This window comes from Macaca thibetana, chromosome 12, assembly GCF_024542745.1.
Source record: "Macaca thibetana thibetana isolate TM-01 chromosome 12, ASM2454274v1, whole genome shotgun sequence".
NCBI lineage: Eukaryota > Metazoa > Chordata > Mammalia > Primates > Cercopithecidae > Macaca > Macaca thibetana.
In genome coordinates this window covers 52,053,919-52,071,178 of record NC_065589.1, presented here as the reverse complement: position 1 = coordinate 52,071,178, position 17,260 = coordinate 52,053,919, and the positions used below count along the sequence as shown (strand labels likewise).

General features: G+C 41.6%; 1 protein-coding gene across 1 annotated transcript; it reads right to left on the bottom strand.

Annotated features, from left to right (window-relative positions):
- Window positions 1–4,212: 4,212 nt before the first annotated feature.
- Window positions 4,213–5,637, bottom strand: LOC126932098 (heterogeneous nuclear ribonucleoprotein A3-like). The gene is given in 1 exon segment (XM_050750611.1): window positions 4,213–5,637. A coding segment is annotated over 1 exon segment (1,137 nt). The 5' UTR covers window positions 5,629–5,637; the 3' UTR covers window positions 4,213–4,491.
- Between the last annotated feature and the right edge of the window lie 11,623 nt (window positions 5,638–17,260).

Genomic DNA, 17,260 nt, shown 5'->3' with positions numbered 1-17,260 from the left:
TGAGTAGCTGGGACTACAGGTGCCCGCCACCACGCCCAGCTAATATTTTGGATTTTTAGTAGAGAGGGGATTTCACTGTGTTAGCCAGGATGGTCTTGATCTCCTGACCTTGTGATCCACCTGCCTCGGCCTCCCAAAGTGCTGGGATTACAGGCGTGTGCCACCGCACCCGGCTACAAAGTTCACATCCGTTAAAATTATATTCGTTAACAAATTAATTCAAAGAAGTGTACTATTTATTTAGAGACAAAATCTCGCTCTGCCACCCAGGCTGGAGGGCAGCAGGGCAATCATGGCTCACTGCAGCCTCGACCTCTCAGGTTTAAGTGATCCTCCTACCTCAGCCTCCTGAGTAGCTGGGACTAAAGTGTGCATGCCACCATGCCTTGCAAAAGAAGTATACTTTTTGAAAGACATTATTTATAATAAAAAAAATCAAAGCCAATCTTGGTTCTCTATATAAAAATCAACTTGTATTACATCAGTATACTCCTCAGAAAATTATTATAAAACTGAGACAAAACAGAACATACTAAAATATCCGTTTGTTTGCACCATGTCAACACCCTATACTTGCCTAGGTTGCCTTTTGGTTTTTCAAACAGGATGAAAAACAGGAAATGCTGATAATTACATGCATCTCTTGTTGATTTTATTGATTAGCAGTAAGTTAAGAATTTTATTTTTAAGATAAGATATTAAGGAAGATAAGATGTTAACTCTCATAATCACTTAAGATTTTTTTAATTTTTTTTAGAAATGAGCCCTCTATGTTACCCAGGATGGCCTCAAACCCCTGGGCTCAAGGAATCCTCCCACCTCGGCTTCCCAAGTAGCTGAGACTATAGGTGCTGGCGACTACACCTGACTCACTCGGAATTTTTACAGTGGGTAGGAGAGAATTAGTCCCTGAGGGGAGGGGAAATAAAGTGCTAGTGTTGGGGTGAAAGGTCTAGGAAAGAGACTAGTGGTGGACCCGTTGCCTCCTTCATTTTCCTGGTAGGCTCTGGCTGTATGTTTCTATAAGCTACTGTCTTGCTAAGATGCCTTTGCCACCATGAAGGATGTTGGGATCAACTAAAGGTGTCTTCTGGGGATAGCCTTGAGCTCAGTCCTCAATGTTATTCTCCTTTCTGAGACTATGTCTCCTCATCATTGGCTACTACCCTTGAGTGCCAGCTCTAAGTGCTCATCCTCTGCTCCTGATTCACCATTCCCAGCGTTTCACTTCCTCAGTTCCATCATCAACCATCAGTAAAAGACCTTGGTTATTCTGGGACTTTCATCCTCAACCACTGCCTGGGGCTGGCTGCCCAGAGGACACGGTGCTTTTCCATGGCTGAAAATAGATGTGTGGGGCAGGTTTGCTGTCACCAGCAGAAAGCAGAGAGAAAGCAGCTTGCTGATCTCACCTGAGAACGACCCTACAACCATGTAGGGATCAGTGGGAGGGGCTAACACAAGTATAAAGGTACCTGAGTGTACAATTTGCTCTCTGATAGCCAGAGACAGTAATGGGCAAGAGAAAAGAGTAAAACTTAGGGGAACTGAAACTTATTTTGTTTTGAATCTATTTGACAAATAAGCTGTCTGATGTTTTCTTATACACCCACTCATGTTCTCACTAGCCCTCAGCCATCTTCCAATCCCACCCTTTCATACAATTCTGCCTCCAGCACATATCTTTTGGCTCACTACCCTGATTCTCCCACCTGCCAATCAGTGAACCTATTTCTATACTTTTGAACTCTTCACTGTTACCCCACAGAACAGCATGATGCGTGACATGCACGTTGCTTATCTATGGGATGTCCCTCGAGCATGCAGGCATTGTTGCATCTGGAACAGGCTTTTCTATAGGTGAGCAGGTTCTTCAGTTAACCTGTGTGGCTATACTGTTACATTATGGAATGTGTAAGTGTGTGCACCTCTACTGTGTGGACAGTTGAATCCTGATGGTGCTTTAACTCAGTCATTTTATGTACACACTGCAGATTCCTTGTATGTAGGCATGAACATGCCAAGAGGTGTGCTGATCTGGGTATCTCTGCTTTAGGGACCTGGGTGGTGTTCGTGTGTGAGTCTGCATATGTGTACACCTGGATGTGTGTCTCAAGGCCCTGCTGATCGCTTCCTACAAAGTTTGACTGTATGCATCCAAATCATTCCACTTTATTAATATTACTCTTTTTTTCTTTCTGAACAATTTATTGTGGCAAAATATGTATAACATGAAGTTTGCCATTTTAACCAATTTTTTCTTTTCTTTAATTTTTTATTTTTTATTTTATTTTATTTATTTATTTATTTTAGAGACAAGGTATTACTATGTTGCCCAGGCTGGTCTTGAACTCCTGGGCTAAAATGATCCTCCTGCCTCAGCTTCCCAAGTGCTGGGAGTATAGGCATGAACCGCCATGCATAGCTATTTTAACAAATTTTAAGTGTATGACTTAGTAGCAGTAATTACATTCACAGTGTTGGACAAACAATAACTGTTCCCCATCTAAACAGAAATTCTGAAACCATTAAGCAATAACTCCCTCTCCTTCTCTCCCCCAAGTCCCTGATAACCTCTAATCTAATCCACTCTCCGCCTCTATGAATTCACCCATTCTAGATATATCATATAAGTGGAATCCTGCAATATTTATCCTCTTGTTTATGGTTTATTTCATTTAGCATAATATTTTCAAGGTTCATTCATGTCATAGCATGTACATAACTTCATTTCTTTGGCTGAATAACGTTCCACTGTGTATATATATATCACATTCGATTTTTTCATTCATCTGGTCACAGACAGTTGGGTTGTTTTCATCTTTTGGCCATTGTAAATAATGCTGCTATGAACATTGGCATTCAAGTATCTGTTCAATCCCTGTTTTTAATTCTTTCGGGTATATACCTAAGAATGGAATTGCTGGGAAAGGGAGTAATTCTAAGCTTAGCTTTTTAAGGAACCACAACACTGTTTCAACAGTGGTTGCACTATTTTACATTGCCATTAGTAATGTATGAGGGTTCCGGTTTCTCCACATTCTCACAATACTTCTTTTATTTTCTTTTTATTTTATTATAGCTACTCTAGTAAGTTCAAACAGGTATCTCATTGTGATTTGGATTCACATTTCCCTAAGGATTATTGTTATAGAACATTTTTATGTGCTTATTGGCTATTTTTATATTTTCTTTGGAGAAATGTCTATTCAAATCCTTTGCCCATTTTAAAATTGGGTGGCTTGCCTTTTTGTTATTAAGTTCTTTATATATGCTGTATATTTACCCATTTTCAGATATTTTTATTTACAAATATTTTCTCTAATTCTGTAAGTTGTCTTTTTACTTTCTTGATATCATCCTTTAATGCAAGAAACATTTTAGTTTTGTCCAACTTATCTATTTTTTCTTTTGTTGCTCATACTTTCAGTGTTATATCCAAATCAAAAGTCATGCAGATTTATCGCTATGTTGTCTTCTAAGACTTTCATGGTTTCAGTTCTTATATTTAGATCATTGATACAATTCGAGTTAATGTTTTTATACGATGTGAGGTTGGGTTCAAGCTTCATTCTTTCACACGTGAAAATCCAACTGTCTCAACATCATTTGCTGAAAAGACTGCTCTTTTTCCATTGACTGGACTTGGCACTGTCTCAACATCATTTGCTGAAAAGACTGCTCTTTTTCCATTGACTGGACTTGGCACCCTTGTCAAAAATCATTTGGCCACAGAAATACAGGTTTATACTTGGACCGCAAATTCTAGTCCATTGGTCTATGTATGTCTATCTTTATACCAGTACCACACTGTTTTGATTACTGTAGCTTTATAGTAACTTTTGAAATCAGGAGTGTGAGCCCCTGACTTTGTTATTTATTTTCAAGATTGTTTTGCCTATCGAGAGTTCCTTGTAATTTCATATGTATCAGCTTTTCCATATCTGCAAAGGCAACTGTTGAAATTTTTACAGAGATTGTGCTGGATCTGTAGATTGCTTTGGTAGTACTGGCATCTTAACAGTGTTAAGTTGGCCTACCCAGGAATATGGGATACCTTTCCATTCATTTAGGTCTTCTTTAATTTCTTTTCTTTTTTTTTTTTTTGAAAAGTTAAAAATTCCTTAATTTTTTATTCCTGGTACCACTACCACAATTTACAGGGCAATATACCTGATGTAATGAAAAGAAAAAGAAAAAGACAAAGCTACAACGGATAAAAGACCTCAGGAATGTACATCTAATTGACACTACATTGCATTAATCAATAGCTGCACTTTTTGCAAACTGTGGCTATGACAGTCCTAAACAAGAAGGGTTTCCTGTTTAAGCTGCAGTAACTTTTCTGACTATGGATCATCGTTCCTTCTGTGGCAGATTTTTACAGTTCCTCTAATGCATTTGGGACGACTGTCTCAAAGTAACCTGCAGCTTTCCTGACAACTCCTCGCTCTCTCTCCTGCTAAGAACTGTAGCCCTTTTCTGCTGTTTTTAGAACCTTCTGCTACCATATCCACCACTTCCACCACCAGATCCATAACCACCACCATAGGGACTGCCCGAGCTTCTTCCACCAAAACTGCCCCCTTTCATGGGTCCATAATTTGACTGCTGTTGTCCACTATAATTTCCAAAATCATTATAGTTCCCACCACCACCATAGTTACCGCCAAAATTTCCTCCTTCATTGTAGCCATCATATCCTCCACCACCGCCACCATATCCACCACCTTGGTTTCCATATCCTGGTCCACCACCACCATAGCCCCCTCTACTACTATAACCAGGACCACTGCCATAGTTGCCACCATCACCTCCAAATCCATTATATCCACCATCACCTCCTCCATAACTACCTCTGCTACCACCACCTCCACCACCATAGCCTCCTCTTCCACCAAAGTTTCCACCACGGCCAAAATTACCTCCACCACCTCCAAAGTTTCCTCCACGACCCATAAAATTGCCAGATCCACCTCCACGACCTCTCTGTGACCCAGCAGACTGCATCTCTTGTTTAGAAAGGGCCTTTTTCACTTCACAATTATGCCCATTAATAGTGTGGTATTTCTGAACAACAATTTTATCAACTGTATCATGATCATCAAAAGTTACAAAAGCAAATCCTCTCTTTTTTCCACTCTGCCTGTCTTCCATAACTTCTATGGTTTCAATTTTGCCATACTTTTCAAAGTAGTCTCTCAAATTATATTCTTCTGTATCTTCTTTAATACCACCAACAAAAATTTTCTTCACTGTTAGATGGGCACCAGGCTTTACAGAATCCTCTCTAGAAACAGCTCTCTTTGGTTCCACTACACGCCCATCAACCTTGTGTGGTCGAGCACACATTGCTGCATCCACCTCTTCAACACAAGAATAAGTCACAAAACCAAAGCCCCTGGAACGTTTTGTTTGGGGGTCTCTCATTACCACACAATCTGTGAGTGTGCCCCATTTCTCAAAATGTTCTCTTCAACTATCATCTGTAGTTTCAAAGCTCAGACCACCAATAAACAGTTTTCTCAACTGCTCTGGTTCCTTTGGATCATGGCCCTCCTCCCCCCGGCGGCGACGGCGACGGCCGGAGTCGGGCTGGGGGCGACCGGGCGGCGGTTTTACCTCCATTTTGAGACCGGACTCCTTCTTTAATTTCTTTCAGCAATGTTTTGTAGTTTTCAGCGTACAAGTCTTTTACCTCCTTGATTAAATTTTTGTTTTGTTTTGCTTTATAGCACTTTTTTGTCTTGTTTTTAATTGACAAATAAAAATCATATATATTTACAGTGTACAACGTGATATTTTGAAATATGTGTACCTTGTGGAATGACTAAACCTAGCTAATTAACATATGTATTACCTCACCTAGTTATAATTTTTTTTGTAACGAGAAATCTTAAAATCTACTCTTTTGTGATTTTCAAGTAAACAAAACATTGTTATTAACTATAGTTTTCATATTGCACATCTCCTTGGTTAAATTTCTTCCTAGGTATTTTACTCATCTTCTCCTTTGAGTTGACTTGAAATCCTCCCCACTGTGTTTTACTACACTATAAGGCATCCATAGCACATAGAATAGTGCCTAGCACATAGCAGACACTGAACAAAGGCTAATTGAACATTAGAATCTCCAAAATGATAGGATCTTAGAACTTTACAAAAACAGTCATACAAATTCCATTCTTCTATAGACAAGGAAATGATGTTCAGAGAGATTAAGTTGCTTCCCCAAATAGCACTGCTAGCTAGGGGTAGAGCCAGATGTTCACATCTCCCGAGAGTTTTCTGTGGACCAAAATGTAATCATTATATGCCACGATTCTGTCTGCTAGAGTAAATAAATGGGTGTGTTTATAAACTTGAGTGCTTGTCTTTGAGGATGAAGATTTTTAAGTGTCTGTTTCTTTATTTTCTGAAATGAATCTTAAAGGCTTGGTGTACCTACAAAACTACAAAACTAGTTTGCATTAAAAACAAAGTATCGTGTACATATTTCAGCCAATGAGCTAACCAGTTGGACACATAGCTGAGTTCACAATTATCTGGAGATATATATCAATGAGGGTATTATATATAGAAGTCTCTATAGGTGTGTGTATGTGTGTGTGTGTGTGTATGTGTAGTAGGTAAGATGGCTGAGTGTTTTGGGAATGAATTAACACACTAGAGTTTTCCATGGTGAGAGCAGATGATCTTCCACAAGGCCTTAACTCCTAAAGAATTTGTTTCATTATAGAATTATTTCCATTTAGAGAAAGAAGGGAAAAGAGAAGAACTGTGTCCCTGTTTATCAACTGGGGAATTCCTAATATGCTGCTTTTAAAAAAACATATTTATTAGCTTTTTGGCTGTCTCCCAAGGTAAGGGCAAATCAACCTGGGGCAGTGTTTAGCCTTGCTTTATTTCCGTCCTTTTCCATGCAGTTGGTCAGTCTCCAGTAATTCTCTTAACTGTCGTGACGCAGACTTCTCTCAGAACCTCCCAAAGGTGTTTGGTAATCATTGGTCTGGATATTGTCTCTGAGCCAATGATGTGAGACCAGAAACTCTCTGTTCCTGGACTTGGAGAGTTGCAGAGGAGAATTTCTAGTGCCTATCCGATGTTCTTTTTTCTCCTATCCTTACTGATAGCTCCCCCATTTTGTGTGTGTGTGTGGTTGCGGGGGGCAATAATGTGCTCAGGAAAAACAAGTCAACTACTACAAATCAAACAAACAAAAACTACATTTCTAATTCTCATTTGCAGCTACAGATTGTCGTTGAACCCAGGTATAAGCAAAGTTTTTGGATGGGGCTTTCAGGAAAGACCTTTAAAATGGAGCTGACAGTTGACAAGTGCCTTTAGCCCTTTGTACTCTGCCCTTCTTCCTGACTGGATTATAGCCGTGACACTCTGGAGGTAGAGTAGCCCTCCTGTAACCACAGGCACCTATGAGGGAGAGGTTAAGATGTCACAGAGATAGCAACATGGTCTCTCTTCGCTGCTGAGCCAATGCCCGCTACCACCTACCTCTGAAATTTTTGTTACACAAGAAAAGCCCCAGATTTGTTTAGGGGAATCTCCTTCACCAGTAGCTCAATTCAATTCCTAACTAATGTAAGAGCTTAAAGAGCTCCCTGAGATAACTTGAGTCAATGAACTCCTACATATCTTATTGGCAAATTGGACAAATTTAGAGTAAATGTTATCGAAGAATTCTGAGAAGCCAAGAAAATGGTGGTGATATAAATCTGAGTTTGAACATACCCTCTCCCAAAACAATAAAGAAGACCAAATGAAACTACATAAAACCCATGTCTTCTACATAACCAGAAGACATAAAATGTCCAAATTTCAAATTAACTGTAAATAGAAAAATAAACACCAAACCCCAGCAAGTTGCCTCCTCCACTCCTAATACAAGCCTTTCAGGGAACTAACAAAGGCAGCTGGAGAAAACCCATGCAGAGTAGACAAGAGGGAAGCTAGTAGTGGACCTTAGATTGATCTGAAACAACCACCAGAGAGAGAACGTCGGCGCTAAGTTCGAAAATACTGAAAAGCACACTGGTAGATCAGGCTGCTTACTACTGGGAAGGGACTTAACCATACGTGCTGCATGCGAGAAGATGGTCTTGTCTCACTTTTTGTGAGAGGAGATGGTCTTGGAAGGATAAGGCATCCTGGTAAAAAGGGTCAAAGGGACCCTCTTTTAGAGGAGAGCTCTGGAAATCTTGCAGTGAGAGGGAAATTGAAGAACCTGTAAGAATCTCTTCCCTTGCAAAATTGAAGGTAACCCAGCCCCTTCTCCCGTCACTCCCCTTCCAAATAATAATAATAACAATAAATAATAAGTTCAATTTTTAAAAAGAAAGAAAAAGAAATTATACTTTGGCACACTGACAGAAGAGGGCGCTCTTGACCTAGGAATTTTGCAACCACCCCAACCCTCCAGCCCTGCCCACAGAAAGGCAGATCAAAGTCTTCATCTGAGCAAAATCACCAGAATAAAAAGAACCCAAACAATTCAACTGAAAAAATTCCTCCTCCAAATAATGGCGAAGTGGAAGAAAACTCTAACACAACACTCTGAACTGAATTCAACGTCCTCAAACAAGCACTTGAGAACATGGAAAAACACTTCAAATTACACATTCGGAAACTAGGTACAGAAACAGACATCAAAAAAAAAAAAGGAATAAAATAAAAGTTGATTGAACTCAGGAAAGAAATAGAAGAAAGAATAGAAAAACCATTGTAAGCATTACCTATAAGATTTTAGATAAACTGAACTAAGACATTTTACACACACACACACACCCCCCACACATGCACACCATCCTTCAAGGTACATTTGAACAATTTCTTCACCATGTAGCTTTTGGGGGTTCATCCAGTTGGATATTTTGAGACATGCAATAACTGGTTCTGCTATTATTGCTATAATCACCATTATAGGTAATTGATTGGATGAGGACAGCAAGCGAGGGGAGGTAGTCTCGAGTAAAACGTCTGAAGTCAGATGGCAGTTTGTCCAACTCTAGCATTCACCTAGGCCAACGACTTTACAGATGAGATTCAGGGAGGTTACATGATGACCCAAGGTTCCCCAGAGCCAGTTTGTGACAGAAAGCACAAGGCAGAAAGCCTCCCTCTCTTTCTCTCTCCCCTTTTCCTCCTCTTACTTTAGAGAACAATGAGTGCCTCCTCCCTCCTCCAGCACCCTCAGACCCTGCACCTCACCCCTCAGCAGCATTCCCTCTTTTATATTCACTCTCCCCTTTTCTCCAGACAGATACTCTCTAAGTCACCCTCATCCTATGAAGCAAATACTCCAAACCATCCTCCCTTGATTCTGTCACTGCTGATTTTTCTCTTATACTTAAACTTTTTTTTTTTCTTTTTTTTGAGATGGAGTCTCACTCTGTCGCCCAGGCTGGAGTGCAGTGGCGTGATCTCGGCTCACTGCAAGCTACGCTTCCCGGGTTCACACCATTCTCCTGCCTCTGCCTCCTGAGTAACTGGGATTACAGACGCCTGCCACCACACCCAGCTAATTTTTTTTTTTTTTTTTTTTTTTTGTATTTTTAGTAGAGACGGTGTTTCATCGTGTTAGCCAGGATGGTCTTGATCTCCTGACTTCGTGATCTGCCCGCCTCGGCCTCCCAAAGTGCTGAGATTACAGGCATGAGCCACCACACCCAACCATCCTTAAACTTTTAAAAGAACTTGACACCAACTGTCGGCTCTCCCTCTCAACTGACTCTTAAAATTCCTGCAATCTGTTTTCCCCCATTCTCTCCTGAGGCCACGTGCTCAAAAACTGCTGATCACCAACTTCTAGACATTCCTATCCCTTGTGTTCTTGGATGCACAGCCCATTTTCTCTAGTCAATTCCACAGCTACTCATTTTCTTCCTCCCTCTTAAATGTCTGCATTCCCTAAAGCTCTCCACTGCCTTTTCTTTCTGCCTGCACAGCTGCAGACTGCAAATATACATTTCCATACCTGTCTGTTTCTTGGGTGTCTTTCCCTTATTGTCTTCTAGATATCATCCCTGGAATCCAGGAGGCTACCTGGAGCTCAACATGTCTAAAACTGAACTCCACACCCTCTATTCAGTTCTGTACTCCCTCTTGACCTCCAACTCAGAGACCTTGATCTATTCTTTTGTGTTCTGTACCAAGTCACCCATAAATTCTACTCAAAGCATTTATTGAGTATCTAATACGTGCAGGCACTGGACATGGGCCTGGGGGTATGAGATGAGTAAGACTTGTACTTACAGACTCCGTGGAAAGTCCTGTGCAATCAACATATACAACTTTCTTTCCACCTTCACTGTCATCATTTTCATTTCCACGGTCACCCTCCTAGAGCAAACCAGCATTACCTCTGTCCTAGACTGATAAAGCATTCCCTTAAGAGATTTCTCTGGAACCGGCCTGGTTGAATGGAGTTGATCTCTGCTCTTATGCATTTTGTAGTTTAATACATCTACTTCTGTTTCTATTTTTCCATCTACTTGGAATATCCTCCACTGATCTTCCCATGTTACATCTTATCTGTCCTTCAATGTCCATCCCAAATTCCAGGCCTGCGTTGATATTTTGCCTGGTTTCCTGAGCTGGGAACTGTGGCTTCTCTCTCGGAACTCATGCAGACTTGTCTTCTGCACCTGTGCTTCACCAGCGGTCCCTCTTGTTCAAGCTCATGGCCCCGTCAATTAGGATTAGAATGTAAAAACCAGTTTTATATGATTTTTTAAAAAAAACAAATCCATGATCAACTTCAAGAGAAATTATTTGTTCATTATCTTACTATTTGTGTTACACCTTTTTATACCTTTTCTCTTGGAGGTTTGATAAACTAAACTACCAGAGAAGCTGAATATTCTAGCGATACTAGATTTAGCTTAGCGCAAATAATGTGATTTCAAGAACTTCACATGAGCTCTTTTCAGCTTTGTTATATAGAAAACAGAAAAGCTGTATTAAATGAACTTCACATCCTCTTTCATATCTAACATTCTATAATTAAGGCGTCTCAAGGATTTGACTGTGTGGCAAACTCTGTTGATAGACTAATTTAACACCCATTCCCAGCTCCTCGCCTGTCCTCAGCTTTACTACAAAAGTTGGGAAAGTTGGCCGGGCGCGGTGGCTCAAGCCTGTAATCCCAGCACTTTGGGAGGCCGAGACGGGTGGATCACGAGGTCAGGAGATCGAGACCATCCTGGCTAACACGGTGAAAACCCATCTCTACTAAAAAATACAAAAAAAACTAGCCGGGCGAGGTGGCGGGCGCCTGTAGTCCCAGCTACTCAGGAGGCTGAGGCAGGAGAATGGCGTAAAACCGGGAGGTGGAGCTTGCAGTGAGCTGAGATCCGGCCACTGCACCCCAGCCTGGGCGACAGAGCAAGACTCCGTCTCAAAAAAAAAAAAAAAAAAAAGTTGGGAAAGTTGAATATTCATTTTACTAGCTTTCTTTGCAGCCAGTGGCGGCCATGTAATCTCATGTATCTCATTCTGGCCAATAGGATATAAGCAGGACTCTATAAAGGAGAATTCTGGGAAGCTGTCATCACTCCTGTATTGGCAGAATTCTAAGATGGCCCCCGGGTATGTGTGTCCTGTATAGTCCCCTTCCCTTGAGTATGGCAGAACCATGGGATGTCACCCCCATCATTAGGTTACTAATCACTTGACTTTGAGTCAGTCTAAAGGGAAATATCCTGGGTGGGCCTAACAGAATCGGATGAACCTTTCAAAAGAGAGATGATTTTCTATTGGCCTCCAGGAAGAAAGCAAGCGGCTATCTTTTCAATTGCTTTGGAGCAACCTTTAGGAGCTCAGGGTCTTAGCCCTAGGAACTGAATTCTACCAACCACCAGTGAGCTTGAAAGAGGACCCTGAAGGCCGGGCACGGTGGCTCACTCCTGTAATCCCAGTACTTTGGGAGGCCGAGGTGGGCAGATCACGAGGTCAGGAGATCGAGACCATCCTGGCTAACACGGTGAAACTGTCTCTACTAAAAATACAAAAAATTAGCCAGGCAGGGTGTAGGGCGCCTGTAGTCCCTGCTGTTCGGGAAGCTGAGGCAGGAGAATGGCATGAACCCGGGAAGCAGAGCTTGCAGTGAACCGAGATCATGCCATTGCACTCCAGCCTGGGTGACAGAGCAAGACTCTGTCTCAAAAAAAAAAAAAAAAAAGAAAGAAAAGAAAAAGAAAGAGGGCCCTGAGCCTCACATGACATGCAGCTCCTGCTGACACCTTGAATCCAGCCTGGTGATTTCTTGTAGAGAACTCAGCCAAGCAGTGTCCAGACTCCTGACTCATAGAACTGTGAGGCAGTAAATTCAAGTTGTTTTACACTGCTGTATTTTGTGGCAGTCTGCTATGCAGCAATAGAGAACCAAGGCAACTAACACAACTCCTTTCCACCTAATCTCAAAAGTCAGGTGCTTAAAAAACTACCTTATAAACATAAAGTAAAGGCCAAGTGAATCATAAAGCCACTGGCCCTGACCTCTTGCACCTTTAAAACTAAGGTGCAAGTCATCATGCAACCTCTCTGAATCTCATCTGTGAAGTCATTGGCCTAGGTGAACAGTAGAGTTTGACAAAACTTTTTTTTTTTTTTAGGCCAGGAAAAGAAATGTCTGCCTGTATAAGCCAATATGAAGTTAGCAAATGTTTCTTTTACTTGCAGTTAAAATGATTTCCAACTGATAAAGCAGACTTCCAAAAGTAGCATGAGCAAATTCTTATTTATTCATTGGCAAACATTTATAAAGAATACATAATGTTCCAGATAGGGGGAAAAAAATCTCCCAAAAATAAAAAAATATATATATTGCTTTCTGTAGACTCATAGCCTCATGTAGCACAGAGCATGGGAAAGGGAAAAGGCAGAGAAATCAAGATACAACTAAAATATAGAGTGGTTAGGCTATGACAGTTATGAACAGAAGGTCTTAGGGAAGCTCAAAGCAGGGATACCTAGCACAGACATTCCGGGTGGTAGGGAGGGAAGGGCTGAATTGGGAGGTTTAGGGTATGGAGCAGAATTATGAGAGAGGAGTATGAGTTACTTGGAAGAAGCAGAGGAAGGGGTTTCTAGGCACAGAGAAGAGTAGAGGCCAATCAATAATCAAATAACCAACAACCATCAAGCACCTGGCGTGAGGCAGGGGCACATGCCAGATGCTACAGGGAGACGGAGATGTAAAGAACTTCGTCCTTGCCACGGGTTTTTATAATCATGCTGCAGCAGATGCTTCCCTTCCTCCACCCCAACCCCCGCCCCACCTTCCCCCTCCCGCACCGGGGACACAGCAGCCTGAGTGCTCTCTCTTGTCAACTAAGGACATTGCAAAAGGCACATACCACCCTTGCTGCCTTGCTCCCCAGATCATGCCCTTGGCAGCTGCCTCAGATGTGACTGCTTCCAGAAAGTGGCTTACCAACTATGGTGGGAGAATCTAGGTCAAGGTCCTTCAGGAATGTGCTGTGCACAGGCAATTCAAGAAAAGAGAAGTGGATTTGACAGGGAAGGCAAGTCCTGCAGCTTTTGAAGTAGAATCTTGGAGGCTTGCAGGCTTGGTCAAACTATGCCATCTCTCTTATCACATTATCATTCCTACAGCCTAGGAATTCGCTTGGAAATTATAGAAAGTCACTGTAAATCTTTGAACAAGTAAAGGAACAAACGTTGAAATAATAAAATGTGAATTCTGAAATAGGGCCTAGGGAAAAACACTGGAGGTAAAAAAGACTAAGGCAGATATTATTGCAGGAAGTTGAGAGCAACAACAAAATGAATCATATTTCACCCAATTGACTTGTCGAATCATATCTGAGGAGCAGGCAGGGTTTATAATGGCTAAAAAGAAGGAACTGAGAGGCAGGAAGAACCAGATGCCATTCTTATCTCAGAGGGCATCTTACTCAACCTCACCTGATCTTCCCAGGCTGCTGCGGGAAACTTCCCCGTGGCGGCAGTTCAGAAGCTTGCCCAAGGGCTGAGCAGTTTTATTTTGCTTTGTTTTGTTTTCTTTCTTTCTTTCTTTTTTTTAATGTCATAGGCCAGACGCAGTGGCTCACACCTGTAATCCCAGCACTTTGGGAGGCTGAGGCAGGTGGATCACCTGAGGTCAGGAGTTTGAGGCCAGCCTGGCCAACATGGTGAAACTCTGTCTCTACTAAAAATATAAAAATTAGCTGGGCATGGTGACGCACGCCTGTAATCTCAGCTACTTAGGAGGCTGAGGCAGGAGAATCGCTTGAATCTGGAAGGCGGAGGTTGCAGTGAGCTGAGATTGTGCCACTGCACTCCAGCCTGGGAGATGGAGAGAGACTTTGTCTCAAAAAAACTTAAAAAAAAGTCAGATTTACTGAAGTTTTATACATATATACACACACACATATGTATACATATATACACACACACATACATACAGCAAATTTACCCCTTTTCAGTCTACAGTTTGATAAGGTTTGACATATGCATACAGTCACGTAACCACCACCACAAGTAAGGCAAAGAATATTTCCACCACTCCAGAAAGCTGCTTTGTGCCTTTTTGTAGTCAACTCCTTTTCCCGCCTTCTGCAAACCACTGATATGATTTCTGTCTCTATAGTTCCACCTTTTCCAGAATGTCACATAAATGGAATCATATGGTAGATTGCCTTTTGTGTCTGGCCTCTTGCACTTCGCATAATGCAAGGCCAATTTTTAAAAGCTTCAGTATAAATGTTCTCTGCCAAGGTCATCTTTCCTTCAAATCTAAGGCAAAGTGGGTGAGCACCAATGTTCATGCTTGTCTTAACAAATTCACTGAAGTATGACTGTAGACCCTAAATCAAACCTGTGAAATACCAAGCAGTTTCTCTTTGTAATCTATTCTGATCTGTTGGCTCAAGCTACATTTGTACAATGCAAATGATCATAGAAGTCACAGCAAATGTATAAATGAATATTGTTCTACTTATTAACATTTAGAAATACATAATTTCATTTTAATCAATCAAGCACACTTATAGGCCTATAGTATTGTCCTTAAGGAACTTGCAAGACAGTATATAATTAAATCATAGTATTTTATTGCTGAAAGGGGTTTTAGTGATGATTTAGTCATCACGTCACAGAATTTCACAGTGGCAATGGCCTTCAAGACTATCCAGACCTGCTCAACATCGTAGATTTGAATTTCCCTGGTGGTGGCAAACTCCAGAGCAGACACACTAGATAAATGTGAAAAGCTGGCCAGTGGAAAGTGATGGGACCAGGGGCAAACTGGAGACAGTGTGACAGTGCCTATGGGCACTCAAACTCAATTTAAAGACAAACGCTGTGAAAAATCAATAAACACATATATTTGGGCTTGATTCAATCCTTGAGTCATCATAGCAAAATATCTTTCCATGGTAGTCCTCCCAGGTTTTGAGCTAGTGTTAGTGAACCCTAGAATCTAGGTTTGTGTACCCGATGTACAGTAAGCCTAACATCGACACATCAGCATTTAGGAGGAGAGAGAAAGTTTTACTCAATTTAGCCAAAGCGAGAGGGCAGCAGAGGCAGTCTCTCAAATCTGACCTGCCTTGAACATAACTGAGGTCTTTTATGAATAAGGTTGGTAGGTGGGAGGTGGAATCTCTGATGATCAAAGCTGTCTGCATTTGATTGGGCCAAGGACACCATGAAGGAGGTCTGCATAACCTAAGGATCATTTTTCTTTTTAAAAGAAAAACAGGCTGGGCACAGTGGCTCACACCTGTAATTCCAGCGCTATAGGAGGCCAACGCAGAAGAATCACTTGAGTTTGGGAGTTTGAGACCAGCCTGGGCAACATGATGAGACCCCCCATCTCTACAAAAAATACAAAAATTAGCCAGGCATGGTGGTGCATGTCTGTGGTCCCGGCTGCTCAGAAGGCTGAGGTTGGAGGATCACTTGGGCCTGGGAGTTTGAGTCTGCAGTGAGCTGTGATTGCTCCACTGCGCTCTAGCCTGGGCAACAGAGCAAAGCCGTCACACAAAAAAAGAAAAAGACAAAGAAAAACAAACTCATCAATCTCATGGGCTGCCCTGGGGTTAGCGTAGGAAGTTAATCAATTACTAGTGACTACCCTCTACCAAAGTGACTGTGTACAAGCAAGCATTCATGGAGGAAGAAAAGGAAAAAGGAGATAGGAAATAAGTAAAACAAACATCTTACGATCGTTATAATAAAGGCTCAGCTACCCTAGTATAACAGGTGCTCCTGAGACCCTGGCCCATGTCTTTCCACTCTCACCAGTTCAGAGGGTACCAACCTGGCTTCTAACTGCCAGCAGCATAGTTCTTCTTTGCTATAGGATTTCTTGAACACTCAGCTCCTGCTTTAGTGCACTCTCACTGGGCAGGCAGGAAGTGTCAGGGGATTAAAACGGCCCTCCTAGAGCAGCTTTCCTCAACTGATGGAAATTTGTGTATAAATATTCCAGCTCCCTCCACCCACAGGGAGAGGACTGTATTTTACACCGGCCCCCAGAATTCTCAAGTGGGATTAGGGTTCCTGTTACCACAGTGGACTCTCTTTTGACCATGTATCCTGTACTTCTGGGATCCTTTCCTTATCTCGCTTCCCCATTTCCTGCAGCCTTTCCTGAAATCAGCTGCCAGATGATCTATTTGTATGTGAATCTTCATCTCAGGGGCTGCTTCTGGGAGATCTCAAATTCATATAGCTATGAACACCCCCAGAAATGAGGGATTTATTGCATCCCAACACCCTTAGACATCTCTGACCCATAGAAATATCTTCCCCTTAACTGCGATGAAGTGTCTTTCTGCAACCGGCATCTAGAGGTCCTCTTTATGGGATGACGTACTTTGCGTAAATTTGTCTAGAAATCTGCCTCCTTAGAAAAACATCACTCAAACCCATTCTTAAACTACTTAAGTTTTCTGAAATATGTTCTACATTTTACACACTCATCTGTGAAAAAAAATAAAGTTAACTGTTACACAAAGCCAGGAGTAAGAATCTAGAATGAAACATGCCCAAGGGAAGGAAAACCTCCAGAAATCTGGGGATTGGAGGAAAATGCTGGACTTTTCTCATTAAGCGAGATGTATTATTCTAAGTAAATCTATTAAGTAGATTTACTACCACTATTAGTTTTCAGTTAAATGCTAAGGGAAAGGTCAACCAAGAGGGCTGCAGAAGATGGGATCATTTTATTTACATAGATAATACACGCATCATTGTATATAATTTATGATCCTAG